Source organism: Triturus cristatus, chromosome 9 (genome assembly GCF_964204655.1).
Source record: "Triturus cristatus chromosome 9, aTriCri1.1, whole genome shotgun sequence".
Lineage (NCBI taxonomy): Eukaryota > Metazoa > Chordata > Amphibia > Caudata > Salamandridae > Triturus > Triturus cristatus.
The window spans coordinates 400,378,391-400,392,225 of NC_140592.1; the positions used below are offsets into that span (position 1 = coordinate 400,378,391).

The 13,835-nt window shown below is 44.5% G+C and overlaps 1 protein-coding gene across 1 annotated transcript in view; it reads left to right on the plus strand.

Annotated features, from left to right (window-relative positions):
- Nucleotides 1-6,862: 6,862 nt before the first annotated feature.
- EHD2 (EH domain containing 2) overlaps nt 6,863-13,835 on the plus strand; it is a 187,457-nt gene continuing 180,484 nt past the window's right edge. Inside the window, exon 1 of the mRNA XM_085625270.1 lies at nt 6,863-7,616. Within this exon, the coding sequence (XP_085481396.1) occupies nt 7,213-7,616 (404 nt within the window). The 5' untranslated portion in view covers nt 6,863-7,212. The remainder of the gene's footprint in view (nt 7,617-13,835) is intronic.

Below are 13,835 nucleotides of genomic sequence, written 5' to 3' on the forward strand. Positions count from 1 at the left end.
ACACACTATGACACTTCTAGGATGGCTGACACCCATTCTTCTGTTCAACCATGGCTATGCATGTCCTGTTTCGATCTTATTTTAAAAAGTTATTTTAACTTGGTGGCCATCTACAACACCATGCACTGACACTTTGTGTTGGAGAACTCGGAATACTCTCCTGTTGACTTTGGTTCTCTCCATTTAAATTTTGCATTATTATGGATCTTTGTTTGGTTACAGGAATCTTTATCAAAATTACCCCTGAACCGTATTTCCGTATGCCTTTTATGATGGCATCTATTATGACACACAATGCGATTTCTAGTCATCAATTTAGTTTGGAATATGGCATGAATATAGAGCGCCTTACCTGCAGTAGAATTCACTCTCACAGGTCATTTGTTGCATAGTAATGTTATTTTAATTTTGAAGAGATAATGTGCTAATATTATTCTAGAAATACATTATATATACAGTTTTTGGACGTAGCCTTCAATTCATCCTATCTTTGATGAGTGTTCTGGAACTTGGAAATAAAAGGTTGACTGGGCTTTGAGGTTTTGGTATTAATTGCGTGACTACTATCTTAGTTTGTTTGGAATATTGGTGTCAACGGTAATTACTAAGATATTAATGACCAGAACAGCTGAGTCATATGATGTGTTATGTCCTTTAGTTTGTCTTCCTTTATTTCACATTCTACACATATTCTTATTGTGGTCTATGGGTTTCAATAGCTCTGGCGTTTTACACAGATTAATAAAAAACTGACATTGATTTATATTTAGAAATTAGACTATGTTTGGCATTAAAATGCATGTAGATGTATTTCATAAGTGAAAAATAGTGTTTATGGCACTTTGTGTGATGGTTTATGGTTTTGGTTCTGGTTTGGTATTCAAAATGTGCTGTCAATTAGAACAGATTTACCTAGGGGTGTGGCCCCATGCAAATGAGGGACTCCCCTTGCTTCTGCGCTCGCGCCGTATTATAGGTGCAGAGGCAAAGAAGCTGTCAGGAGGCACACTGACATTGCGGCGCACTGTCAGTGTGCCCCCTTATAGCAGCCCTTTTGAAGGGGAAAAGAGGGCCCTATGGACCCCTAGACATCCCCTTGCAGGATGTTGCAGCCACTCACTACACCTGCCTGCAAGGGGATCTCTGTTATATGCTAACTTGTTGGTAGCATGTGATAGTTAGAGCGTACATTGCCTCATGTTGTTTTCTTTTGTATTCTGCATCCTTCAAACGTGCTCCGCGTTCTGCTAATATTGGTTTCTGAATGGGCCGGTTTTAACACCATTCAGCAATGGAGCTGTGGGCACGGAGTTCGCTGAAGGAAATAAATATAAACTTCTCTACAAAGAGTTACGTGCCTCCTTGGATTATTCCTCTGTTACGACATATTTCTGGCGACGAGGGTGGGATAGACCAAGGAAGACTTGGTATCATTTTAAGACCAGGTACTACCATACCAGTTGAGATTGCTGAGAACACTTATTTAGACATGGATGACATTCTGCAAAAATATCCTCAAGTTTTTTCAGACAAAATCGGTACAGTTATGGATTTTGAACATGAGATTGTATTGAAACCAGGTGCCACTCCTGTAAAACATAAATTTAGAGATGTTCCTCTTTCCATTAGGCAAGTTATGAGATTACACTTAGACGAGTTGTGTGCAGATAAAATAATTGAGCCTGTAGATTCTGCTGAATGGGTTAGGGCTGTGGTTATCGCCCAAAAAAGGATGGAAAAATATGTTTGTGTGCTGACTTGCGCGCTCTGAACAAAAACATTTTTAATTGATTGCTACCCCCTTCCTAAAATGAATGAGCTAATTTCTACTCTGGATGAAGATACCTTTTTTAGCAATATCGATCTCAGAGAAGCATATCACCAGGTCAAGCTCAAGAAAGAATCTCAAGCTTTTTGTACTTTTACTACACCCTTTGGTGCTTTTCATTACCTTCACATGCCGTTCGGTCTTGCATCAGCGGCAAGCTTATTTCAATAGCTGTATTCCTTATTCAAAGATGTGCAAGGGGTTTTAGCCTTTCAAGATGATATACTAATTTTCGCTAAGAACATCCAAGAACACAATTGCTTCTTGGACAATGTATTGAGAATATTGTCCAGCCATGGAATGACTGTGTCTAAGGATAAGTGCAAATTTCTTACTGACAATGTGGAATATCTAGGTCACCACATAACAGCACAAGGCATCAAGCCTGAAGAGGATATTGTCAAGACCTTGAAAGAAGTACAACCCCCCCTCCAACAAGGATGAGTTAAGATCCTTTTTGGGGTTAAGCGATTACTATTCCAGATTTGTAAATGGATATGCTACCTTAATGGAACCACTAAAGAAAATGCTAAGAAAAAAAGAGCGTTTTTCTTGGGGCATAGAAGAACAAAATGTATTTCAAGAAATAAAGGAAATCCTTTCCAGTGTCACTGCACTTAAATCATATGTGAGTGAGCATAACTGTGGATGCAAGTGATGTGGGTCTTGGTGCTGTTTTGTGTCAAAAAGATGGCTTATCTGAAACCACAGTTGCTTTTGCTTCCAGAGTTTTGACTTCAGCAGAAAGAAAGTATAGCACTATCGAGAGAGAAGCTCTCGCTTGTGCATGGGCCATTGCTAAGTTTAAAACGTATGTTTGGGGGGACTGCTTTCACTCTATGCACAGATCACATGCCTCTTATTCCATGGCTGATTGCCTATCTTACTTACCCATTTCTTCGGATGAAGCTCATAATTTCGATTTATTCGAGAATGGATATATTGTTGCTAATCTAGATGTGATGCATTTGTGTAACGGCTCTATTTCTGAATATAAATGGATTACTGCCTGTAACCAGGATACTGTTTTAAGCACAGTGAAATAATGTGTTCATTTAGGTTGGCCCCATGTCAAGAATTTTAAAGGTGATCTGTTCGTATTTTGTCAACTAGTGAATCAACTTACTATTGAAAATTACATTCTCATGCGAGGAGACAAAATTGCAGTTCCCAGTCAGCTTCATTCCAAAGTTCTGGCACTAAGCCACAAAGGTCATCTGGGAGCCACTGCTGCAAAAACATCTTTGAAGTGCTACTTCTGGTGGCCCTACATGGATTCTGACATTGACAAGTTTGTTGGCAACTGTCAAGAATGCGCCTTGTCTATCAAGCACTGGAAATCTCATGACACTCCTTTTGGTTACCACACCTTTACCCCAAGGCCCCAGGCACAAGCTTGCGCTTGACTTGGCCTGGCCAGTGGGTCTTTACCTCTTGAAAGAAAGTACATCATTTTTATTGTAGATTACTTTTCGAAGTGTATCTATTACGAGTTCTCACAAGAGACATCCACACAAGATGTCATCAACTTTTTTGGTATAATTGTTTTTTTGGAATGGTACCCTGATGAACTAGTTACAGACAATGGTCTTCAATTAATATTAGAAACTATGGAAACATGTTTAATGGACAGGGGTATTAAACACCACAATATGCCTCTATATTCTCCTCACTCCAATGGGGCTGTTGAGAGAGCAAATAGGTTGATTAAAGAGGGTATTCAAACTGCTCTCACTTGCAACAAAGATGTTGCCAGGTTACTCCAAGATAAAATTTGGGCGTATCATAACACCCCACACAGTGTTATTGGAGTTTCTCTGTTTGTACTGTTACGAGGTAGATAAGCTCACACTGCATTATGTCCCACGTGGCTCAAGGATAAAGCACCAAATAGATTAGATGATGTGGTGAATCTCAAAGAAGTAGAAGATAGAGTTTTAAAATCTCAAGTGAAAACTAAGATATTGCATGATAACAGGAGGAATGTTTGTACACCTCATATTGTGGTTGGGTCATGGGTCATGTTGAGAAATATGAAACCTAGGAGATCCACAGTGGACTTCAACTTCAATGGTCCTTTCATGGTATCCAACGTTGCTCGTTCATCGGTACTTTTGGAAGATAGACGATGGTGGTCCATCAAAAATGTGGTTCTGTTGAATGATTCCCATGCAAAATTGTTAAAAGTCATTTACAACTAAAACCTCAAAATGCCTTGTTTCTATCACTTTGGGTTCTTGTGTCCATGATTGGAACATGATTCAGCCTGATGTTCACCAGTCACAAGCTTTTGTACCAGGTAATCAACATACTTCTGATCAATGTATTGGTCCTCATATCAATCCAAGTGTCATGGCTGGTTCTTCTGAAACACATTCTGCTAATGATTGTATTACTAGTAGAAGTGGTAGATTGTCAAATAAAACCAATGTATCTACAGGACTTTACCATGTAATATCGTATCATGTTTTTTGGGGGGGAAAGGGGAGATGTGTTATATGCGAACATGTTGGTAGCACGCGATAGTTAGAGCATACATCACCCCGTGTTGTTTTCTTTTGTATTCCGCATCCTTCATGCACCACTCTGCCTTCTGCTAGTCTTGGTTGCTGAATGGACGGGTTTTGACGCCATTCAGCAACAGAGCTGTGGGCACGGAGTTTGCTGAAGGATGGGCTCCATTAACTTACTAGATAAGAAATAAATATAAACTTCTCTAAAAAAGACTTATGTGCCTCCTTGTATTATTCCTCCGTTACAATAATCTCTAATTCCTCTTAAAAGTGCAGAGGTGTTGCCACCTGCACAGTGAAACACAAAGGGCTGCTTGGTAGCCGCTTCATATTTGCCCGCAGGGCAGCACGATTTTGCTGCTGCCATGGGGTCCGTGCATTCAGTGTAAAAAGCACTCTACTTGTTAGCGCTGAGCGAAACTTTTGAGAGGTGCACTGGGTGCTAACTATAAAATGTGCCACACTGCATAATACGCTCCTGGATGGAAAACTAAAATTATTGGGCGACGAAGAAGAATCAAAAAACACAGAATGCCTCCTGCTGAAACTTACGATATTCTGGCTAAAACGCTTTACGAAATAATCATTCTCTGGTAGTGCAAAAAGTCTCTGGAACTCCCTCCCACCAGCCCTCCATACAACTTCATGCCTAATTAAGTTAAAAAGGGATGTCAAAATTCTCTTATTTGAGAGACACTTTGGTTAAAATTAAGGGGCATATTTACAAGGGCTTTATCTCCGCTTTTTGGGCTTTTAAAGCCAAAAAAGCGGAGATAAAACTATCGCCCTATTAACAAGAGGGTGCTAACATGCATTAGCGCATGTTAGCACCCTTTTACTCAACGCCTCCCTTTGCATCTCTAATGAGATGCAAAGTGGGCGTCACTAGGCAGGACAACCTTGTAAATATCGCTGATGTGCACATCGCGATATCTACAAGGCTGCCCCAGCATTTTAGCACACGTTAGTTTTTGGAAAAAACAGCTGTTTTCTCCCAAAAACTTAGGGGCATATCAGCAAGGCGAGGTGATAGAATTATCGCCGCTTTTGTGGCCGTTTTCGGCTGAAAAGCGGCGATAATTTCATCGCCTAATTAGCAAGGTCACGCTAACGCGTGAAACCTTGCATTAGCGCACTAATTCCTAACGCCCAGCTTTGCATCTCTAATGAGATGCAAAGTTGGCGTTCCTGACCTGACATGACAGGAGAAATGTCGCTAAGCGACATTTCTCCTATCATCAAGCCCCATGCTATGAAGCATAGCGGCAAGAAAAGTAGCGATATCCCCTGTTATCGCTACTTTCCTTATGCCTGCTTCAGGACTGATTTAGCCATGATATCCTATGGAAGGTGGATATCATGGCTAAATTTGTGGGGCCCTATCAACAAGCTAACGCCACATTGCGTGAGATTATCACTGGGTTTCCAGTGATAATCTCACGTTAGGCAGTTAGCGTGAGGATTTTTATCGCTTTTGAGATAAGCGTTGCTAATAGCACTCTATCTCAGCGATAAAAATCCACGCTAGCTGGCGATAATTATCCTAGCGCTAAGTGCGCTTAGCGATAATTATCGCCGGTTGTTGCTGATATGCCCCTAACGTCTGCTAAAAAGCAGACTTACCTATCCCTAACATTGGGGTGGATTATGCTGATACGACCCTGTGGGTCGAATCAGCAAGGTTATCGCCGTTTTGCAGCGAACATCGCTGGAAAACCAGCGATGTTCCCTGCAAAACGGCGATAACCTCGCTATCACTGGAATTTTTATCGCCCTGGAGAAACGCATTGTTAATAACACGCTACCAGGGCAATAAATTCTAGAGATAGCCTGCGATAACAAAATTATCGCTAAGCACGTCCAGCGATAATTTTCGCTGGCCGTTGATAATATGCCCCTAAAAGTTTGTCTCAAGCTTGGCTGAACCGAAGTGCCTAGCCCGATTCGACGTCCCGACTTTCTCTGTTTTCATGATGATTGTTTTGTATAGTAATTATGTTCTGGTACTGTTCATATGCGAATATGAACTGCCTTTCTTTTTTCCCTTTTGTTTTTCCAGATGGAAATTGATTGTTTTGTGATTTGTGTTATGCGGAATGCACGCCGCGCACTCTTGGGCCAGGCTTGCGCTATAGAAAACCTCAAAGAATTGAACCGAGGAAGAGTAGCCAGACATCCCAGGTATTTGGAAGTTAGAAAGATAGGCGTAGTTTTAAAAACACGGGCTCCACGATAAATGTCCTGTCTTCAAATTATATCAAAAAGTTTGAATCTAAGCGCGACAGCACAATTTCGCCGCTAGAGAGTGCTATCGGGTAAAGATTAAAATGACATTCTTTAGAAAAGAAAAAAAGTAGCAATTTCCATTCTCTTGTATTTACAGGACTGTGGTGGGAGGGGAGATGTTTGGAGGCAGGTCCTGTCCGCATTTATGCCGATTTCTGCAGCCCCTCTAGCCCTGTGTAATGTGCTTGCCCCACCCAAGGAGCTGGGTGTTCCTTGACGATATTGCTGGCTTTCCAGACTTGGGCAGCGTCTTTCCACAAGTGAGGACAGGACTCCGCGCGCGCGTGGCGCTCCCCCCGCAGACGCCGAGAAGCCTTTCGTTTCTGCAAGTTCTCTCAAGACCAAAACCTCTTGCACACCAGGGCAGCTTTGCCACGTTTTCTATTTTGTACATAGAGAAAACGTTCCGAACTTTACAGCCTTTTTAAGGAAATTCTTTCCTGAGGCAAGAGGGGAAGAGAAGTCCTCCAGAACATTTTTTTATGCTCAAGATCTGCCCAGACAGCAAGCAGGCTGTTGCAGGTTCTTTTCTCTCTAGAGGTCTCTCCCCAGATTTTTGGATCCAGGTGCTAGAAAGCAGCCAACATGTTCAGCTGGATGGGGAAGAACGAGAAGAACAAGAAGGTCCCCGAGGTGATCCACACGGTCACCGAAGGGCTCAAAGACCTCTACAAGAAGAAGCTGTTGCCCGTGGAAGAGTTCTACCGCTTCCACGACTTCCACTCCCCCGCCCTGGAGGATGCCGACTTTGATAACAAGCCCATGGTGCTGGTGGTGGGCCAGTACTCCACCGGCAAGACCACCTTCATCAAGTACCTCCTGGAGCAGGACATCCCCGGGGCTCGCATCGGGCCTGAGCCCACCACTGACTCCTTCATCGCGGTCATGCATGGTGAGACCGAAGGCGTTGTGCCGGGCAACGCACTCATTGTAGATCCCAAGAAGCCCTTCCGCAAGCTCAACCCGTTTGGCAACACCTTTTTGAACCGGTAGGTCTGGGTTCCTTCCCTATCTCTTGCCTCAGAGCTCTAATAGTGGTAGACTGCAGATGCTGCCAGCTCTCTTACCACCAAAGGTGGACCACGGTTGTTAGCAGGACTGTGTGGCATCATGGGTTTAGTTCTGGAGGCTGGTGTCCGAGAGAAAAGATATACTATAGTTGCCCCAACTCAAAAGGTTTGCATCAGGGGTATCTACAACAGGGTTGCAAGCAGGTCAACTTGAATGATGTCCATCATAAATATTCTTCAGATAAATGTACTTGCCTGGTGACATTTATGCTACAGCAACATGGAAGTTTCTTACTGTGGCACCTGAGTGAATTTGGAGCCCTTCCCAGCAGAGCTGTGACAAAAAGCATCTTGAAAGGGCTTCAGTCACTGAGGGTCTTGAGTGTAAGCTGCTCAGAAGGACCAGACCCATAAAAATCACCCAGAGGGGATTCAAGGCAGAGGGAAAATCACTTGTTTCTAGCAGGAAGGTGCTGCCACTCCTCAGTGTCACCCACGTATAGCACCGATTACCTTTGATTACTTCCCCTATCTAGCGTGGACGGTGAGATCATCACCTGTGCTTTGTAAATACCCTATTTCTAAACGCTTAAAGTTATGGTAGAAAAGATAACGTAGCAAGGTAAACGATCTGCCATGGATCACACAGTGTTGGTTCACCAAAGCTGGGATTAGAACCCAGGATCCCTGACTCGCAAGTTACGTTGGTGTGCCTGGCCATGTATATTGTATATATTAAGCAGCCTCGAGTGGAGTCGATGGTAAACTTCATGCCAGAGGGAGGATCCGCAGTACAGAGTCCTTGAGGTTGGGTCTACCCCACAAAGAACACAGACAGTTTCTTTACAGAGCAGATACTTTCACATGCTAGGTCCCTTAAACACTGTATGACAAGTATATTCCATAATGCGTAATATTGGGGTTATTGTGCGTCTAAGCACGGCCTCTTCTAAGGCACTGATGCACATGGAAGTGAAGTGGTTTGCTCAGAGTGACACGGGGTTCAGCCCCCTTTCGCCACATCTGCAACCCACCCTTTTTTGCACATATTGATGTCATTGTATGTGACAGTGTTTAGCTTCCGGAATTAGGTCTGGCTGGTCCGTGCCACGTGGGTCCTCTTGTAGTGGCTTATTTGTGCCTGAGACCGCTTTCTTGCTCCAAACCAACATGCACTGGCCGGCTGGAGTGGTGATCTCAGACACAAGGAAAACCCCCGGGGCTCGAGCACAGAGTGATTGGAGCTTTCAGCGGTGTGGCCGAGCCTGCGTTAAGAGGACGTTTTCAGTGCATATTATTGCCATATACAGTGCTGCACCTTGGCCAAACTGAGCTGAAGGGCTGACAATTGTGCAGTGCCCCTGCTCCAGAAAAGTGTCAGTATGCACAGATTTCCCTGGTATGAGAAATCCTCTGCGCGCGCTGCCATGGAAGCAGGGACTGACCTCCAGTTTTCTTCTAGGCATTCACACGAGTTGCTGTTGCAGGCAGGGCTTTAAGCGGGCAGGGTCTTGCCGGTGCTCAGCACCGGCAGTTCTTAAAAGCATGTGCCGAAACGGGGTCCCTATCGTGCTTCCATTTTTACCCTCGTGGAGGGGAAAAAAACTTATCTCTGCAATAGTAGCACCCCTCACTGTTTTTGATGTAACGTGACTCGTTTCCCAGTTTTATGGAAACATGAGCACCAGTTACATTACACATTTTCTCACCTTTTTAACACAGAATGTTGAGCGGATGCTAGGCTCGAACCTGCTTTCTAAGGCTCGAAATCGGTAGCTGTAGCCTTACACCGCAACCTCGCCCACAAAGAGAACCATTTTCAATATTATATACAACGAAGTCATATGTGTTGCCAATTTGTTCGTGTAATGTTACTTGGTGTATTATATATGTGGCTGAATGGACAGAAGCAGCAAAGTACCAGTCGGGTGGCACACTATGCTCAGTACAGATTTTTAGGGTGTGTTTTAAGCCACGCCCTTAATTCCACTGGTCACGCCCCCCCCCCCCCCAGTTTTTTCATCCCACTTAAAGCCCTGGTTGCAGAGGTGTAATGTTCCTGGGCCCTGCGTTAGACCAGGTGGCAGCCTGGGCCTCATGCACAGAATGTTTTGTGGTAGGGTGTGGCTGTTGCCTGCATAAGGTGCTTCTCTTGACATTGCTGCCAGGGCGTGCGGACCATGTGCAGCTAGTTCAGTGGCACCCTCTGCGTGTTTCCAGCAGCTGGCCGTGGCACCTCTCCTGTCAGCCTACCTGATGCCAGTTTTAATCATACCGCTGTTGCACGTAGTAGATCACACTGATAGGTCACTTTTTGGAAACTGCCCCTTCATCAGCCTTTGTGTTTTTAGGAAAGACAGATGTAACATGGATCTCTCTCTGTGTCTCCCTGTCTCCTTATTGTTATCGGTTTTTTCATTGTCTTTTTACTTTAGTCCTCTAGTTTATTTTTTTACCCAATACTTTATCACTTTCTTCAGTTTTTCCTATTCTTTCCTCCATTCTCTTATTCTTTTCACTGTTTCCTTTCTGCCTTAGTTCAGTTTCTCCTCTCTTTCTGTTACTTCCTCCCTTCTTCCATATCACCACTACATTTATTTTATCTCTCGTTTTCCTACTTTCTTTCCGGCATCCAATTATTTTTCTTTTCCTTATTTCTTCACCCCATTTTCTGTTTTATTTCCCCTGTGCTTCCTTTTCATTCATTATTTCGTTACCCCACTACCAATTCTTTCCTTTCTTCTTAGCTCCCTCTGTGTTTTCTTCCCCCGTTTGTTCTGCTTTCCTTTCTTTCCATTTGTCATTCCTTGTTCCTTACCTTTGTTCTCATAGTTCTAAATGTTCCAATGGCTAAAAGTGTCTTCAGCGTTTCTTGTCTCAACCCTATTACTCCCCCCTCATTCTGTGTCTCCTTCCCCCCTCCACCCATTATTTGGCCTCCTCAACATCTTCCCCTCTTCTTTCTCAACCTCACTTATCGGCTCTGCAGTTTGCTGACGTAAAGTAAGTTCACATACAGTGGATATGGAGTCCCTGAGGATGTTTTTGGGCGCGCATGTTTGTTTCAAAATTCATTTCCTTAAACATTGTTGGATGAGTAATGTGCTTTACGTCAGAAGAAATTGCACAGACACCGAGGCTCTGTTGTTTGATGCCCACACCCTCGCCCCAGATCCAAGCTCTGACTGCTGAACCTGGGGTTCTCCTCGCAGACCACTTACAGCCTCCTTGTGCAGACAAACTGCTGCTCACCCATAGCCCCAACACAGACATGCTGCTCCTTAGACTCCCAGACCTCCGACTCCTGAAACTGCGATTGCCAACATGGGCCTGATGCTGCTCATTGCGTGCCCCTTGATGTTCGGTACCATTCCGCCACTATCGGCACCGATCCAACACACACTCTTACTGCTGAGCTGGAGGCTACCTGAGCAGGACTCTGAGGGCCAGATTTATCATTGGATTTCATTGCCCTTGCGTATAGAATAGTGTCGCAAGGGCAACGCAATCCTTAGGTCAGATTTACCAAGCAACGCAAGGTCACCCCGCGTGGCCCTGCGATGCTTGTTACATCTGGAGTAATGCAAGGCAGGGCAAGTCGCTGCCTTGCGTTGCTCTGCCCTGGGAAGGCGTTCATTGGGTGGAGAGTGGGTGTTTCCATGCATCTACCCATGGATTGTAGTCCATTTCCAGATGCATCAAGACCGTTAAACCTGGGAATGCGTCAAAATGCCTTGTTTTCCCGATAGAGGGGCAACAAGGAGAAATACCTTTATTTCTCCTCGTTGTTTCCTCTTTCTAAGGATTGTTTGTGTGCAGGAAGGTGTCCCTTCCTGCACAGAAACAATCCTGCCTGCAATGCTGGCACTTTGATGCAATGGTGCCTGCGTTGGCGCTAGGCTGCACTGAGTGCGCCAACGCAAGGAGAGAGCAGGAATGCACCTTATCTTGATAGATATGGTGAATTCCTACCCTCTTCATTTGATGAAGTGCAGGAAGTTGTCTTGCTGCGTTGAGGTGCATCAACGTTTGATAAATCTAGCCCTTAGTTCTGCGCCTCAGACTCCGTCCTTAAAGCTTTTCCTGCCGAGTTCGAGGTGACCAGCACAGGCATGTTACTGCTGACGAAGGACTTCACACAGTCCCGGACTGAATTCAATTTCTGTTTATTTCATTCATAACCTCAGTAGAGGTAAAAAAATGATACAAAGTATAAACAGTATAAAGTTACAAATACTAAAATGACCACATTCGTGCAAATAACAATTACTTAAATAAACAATTTGATGCAAATAACAAATTCAGACTCCTAACATCGACCTCTTACGGCTAATCCTGAGTGGCCTAACCAAGAGCTTATGGTGACGATACTGCCATCCCAGGGGGTCTGGTGTCTGATACCACCCCAACCCTGATGGGGAAATACTGGCACACACCTCCGCTGACCCAAACCTTTTTTGGGGTGAACCTGAGGCCCCTAAACAGGCTGCTACTGCTGAGGCCGTAGTTCTCGACACAGACCTCTCACCGCTGAGCGTGATGCTTCTAATACAGGACTCTTTCTCCAGTGACTCCCAACACAGACTTGCTACTGCTGAGCTTGATATTTGCAATACAGGACTCTCTTTCCAGTGACTCCCAACACAGACCTCTTACTGCTGAGCTTGATACTTAATACAGGCTTCTTTCTCCAGTGAATCCCAACACAGGCCTCTTACGGCTGAGCTTACTAATTGGAATACAGGACTCTTCCTCCAGTGACTCCGAACACAGACCTCTTGCTCCTGAGCTTGGTACTTGCAATAAAGGACTCTTTTTTCAGTGACTCCCAACACAGACCTCTTGCTGCTGAGCTTGGTACTTGCAATACATGACTCTTTTTTCAGTGACTCCCAACACGTACCTCTTGCTTTTTTTCAGTGACTCCCAACACGTACCTCTTGCTGCTGAGCTTGGTACTTGCAATACAATACTGTTTCTCCACTCACTCCCAACACAGACCTCTTGCTGCTGGGCTTGATACTTCCAATGCAGGACTCTCACTCCAGTGACTCCCAACCCAGACTTGCTACTGCGGAGCTTTTGATATTTGCAATACTGGACACTTTCTCCAGTGACTCCGAACACAGACCTCTTGTTACTGAGCTTGGTACTTGCCATACAGGACTCTTTTTTTCAGTGACTCCCAACACAGAACTCTTGCTGCTGAGCTTGGTACTTGCAAACAGGACTCTTTCTCCCATGACTCCCACCACAGACCTCCTTCTGCTGAGCTTAATACTTCTAATACAATACACTCTCTCCAGGGACTCCCAACACAGACCTCCTGCTGCTGAGCTTGATACTTCTAATACAAGACACTCTCTCCAGTGACTCCCAATACAGACCTTCTGCTGCTGAGCTTGGTACTTCTAATACAAGACACTCTCTCCAGTGACTCCCAACACAGACCTCTTGCTGCTGAGCTTGGTACTTCTAATACAAGACACTCTCTCCAGTGACTCCCAACACAGACCTCCTGCTGCTGAGCTTGGTACTTCTAATACAGGACTCTTTCTCCAGTGAATCTCAACACAGATCTCCAGCTGCTGAGCTTGATACTTCTAATACAAGACACTTTCTCCAATGAATCTCAACACAGGCCTCTTTCTGCTGAGCTTACTAATTGGAATAGAACACTTTTTTTCAGTGACTCCCAACACAGACCTCTTGCTGCTGAGCTTGATACTTCTAATGCGTAACTCTTGCTCCAGTGACTCCCAACACAGACCTCTTACTGCTGAGCTTGATACTTCTAATACAAGACACTCTCTCCAGTGACTCCCAATACAGACCTCCTGCTGCTGAACTTGGTACTTCTAATACAGGACTCTTTCTCCAGTGAATCTCAACACAGGCCTCTTACTGCTGAGCTTACTAATTGGAATAAAGGACTTTTTTCAGTGACTCCCAACACAGACCTCTTGCTACTGAGCTTGATACTTCTAATACATAACTCTTGCTCCAGTGACTCCCAACACAGACCTCTTACCGCTGAGCGTGATACTTCTAATACATAACTCTTGCTCCAGTGACTCCCAACACAGACCTCTTACTGCTGAGCTTGATACTTCTCATACAAGACACTCTCTCCAGTGACTCCCAACACAGACTCCCTGCTTCTCAGCTTGGTACTTCTAATATAGGACTCTTTCTCCA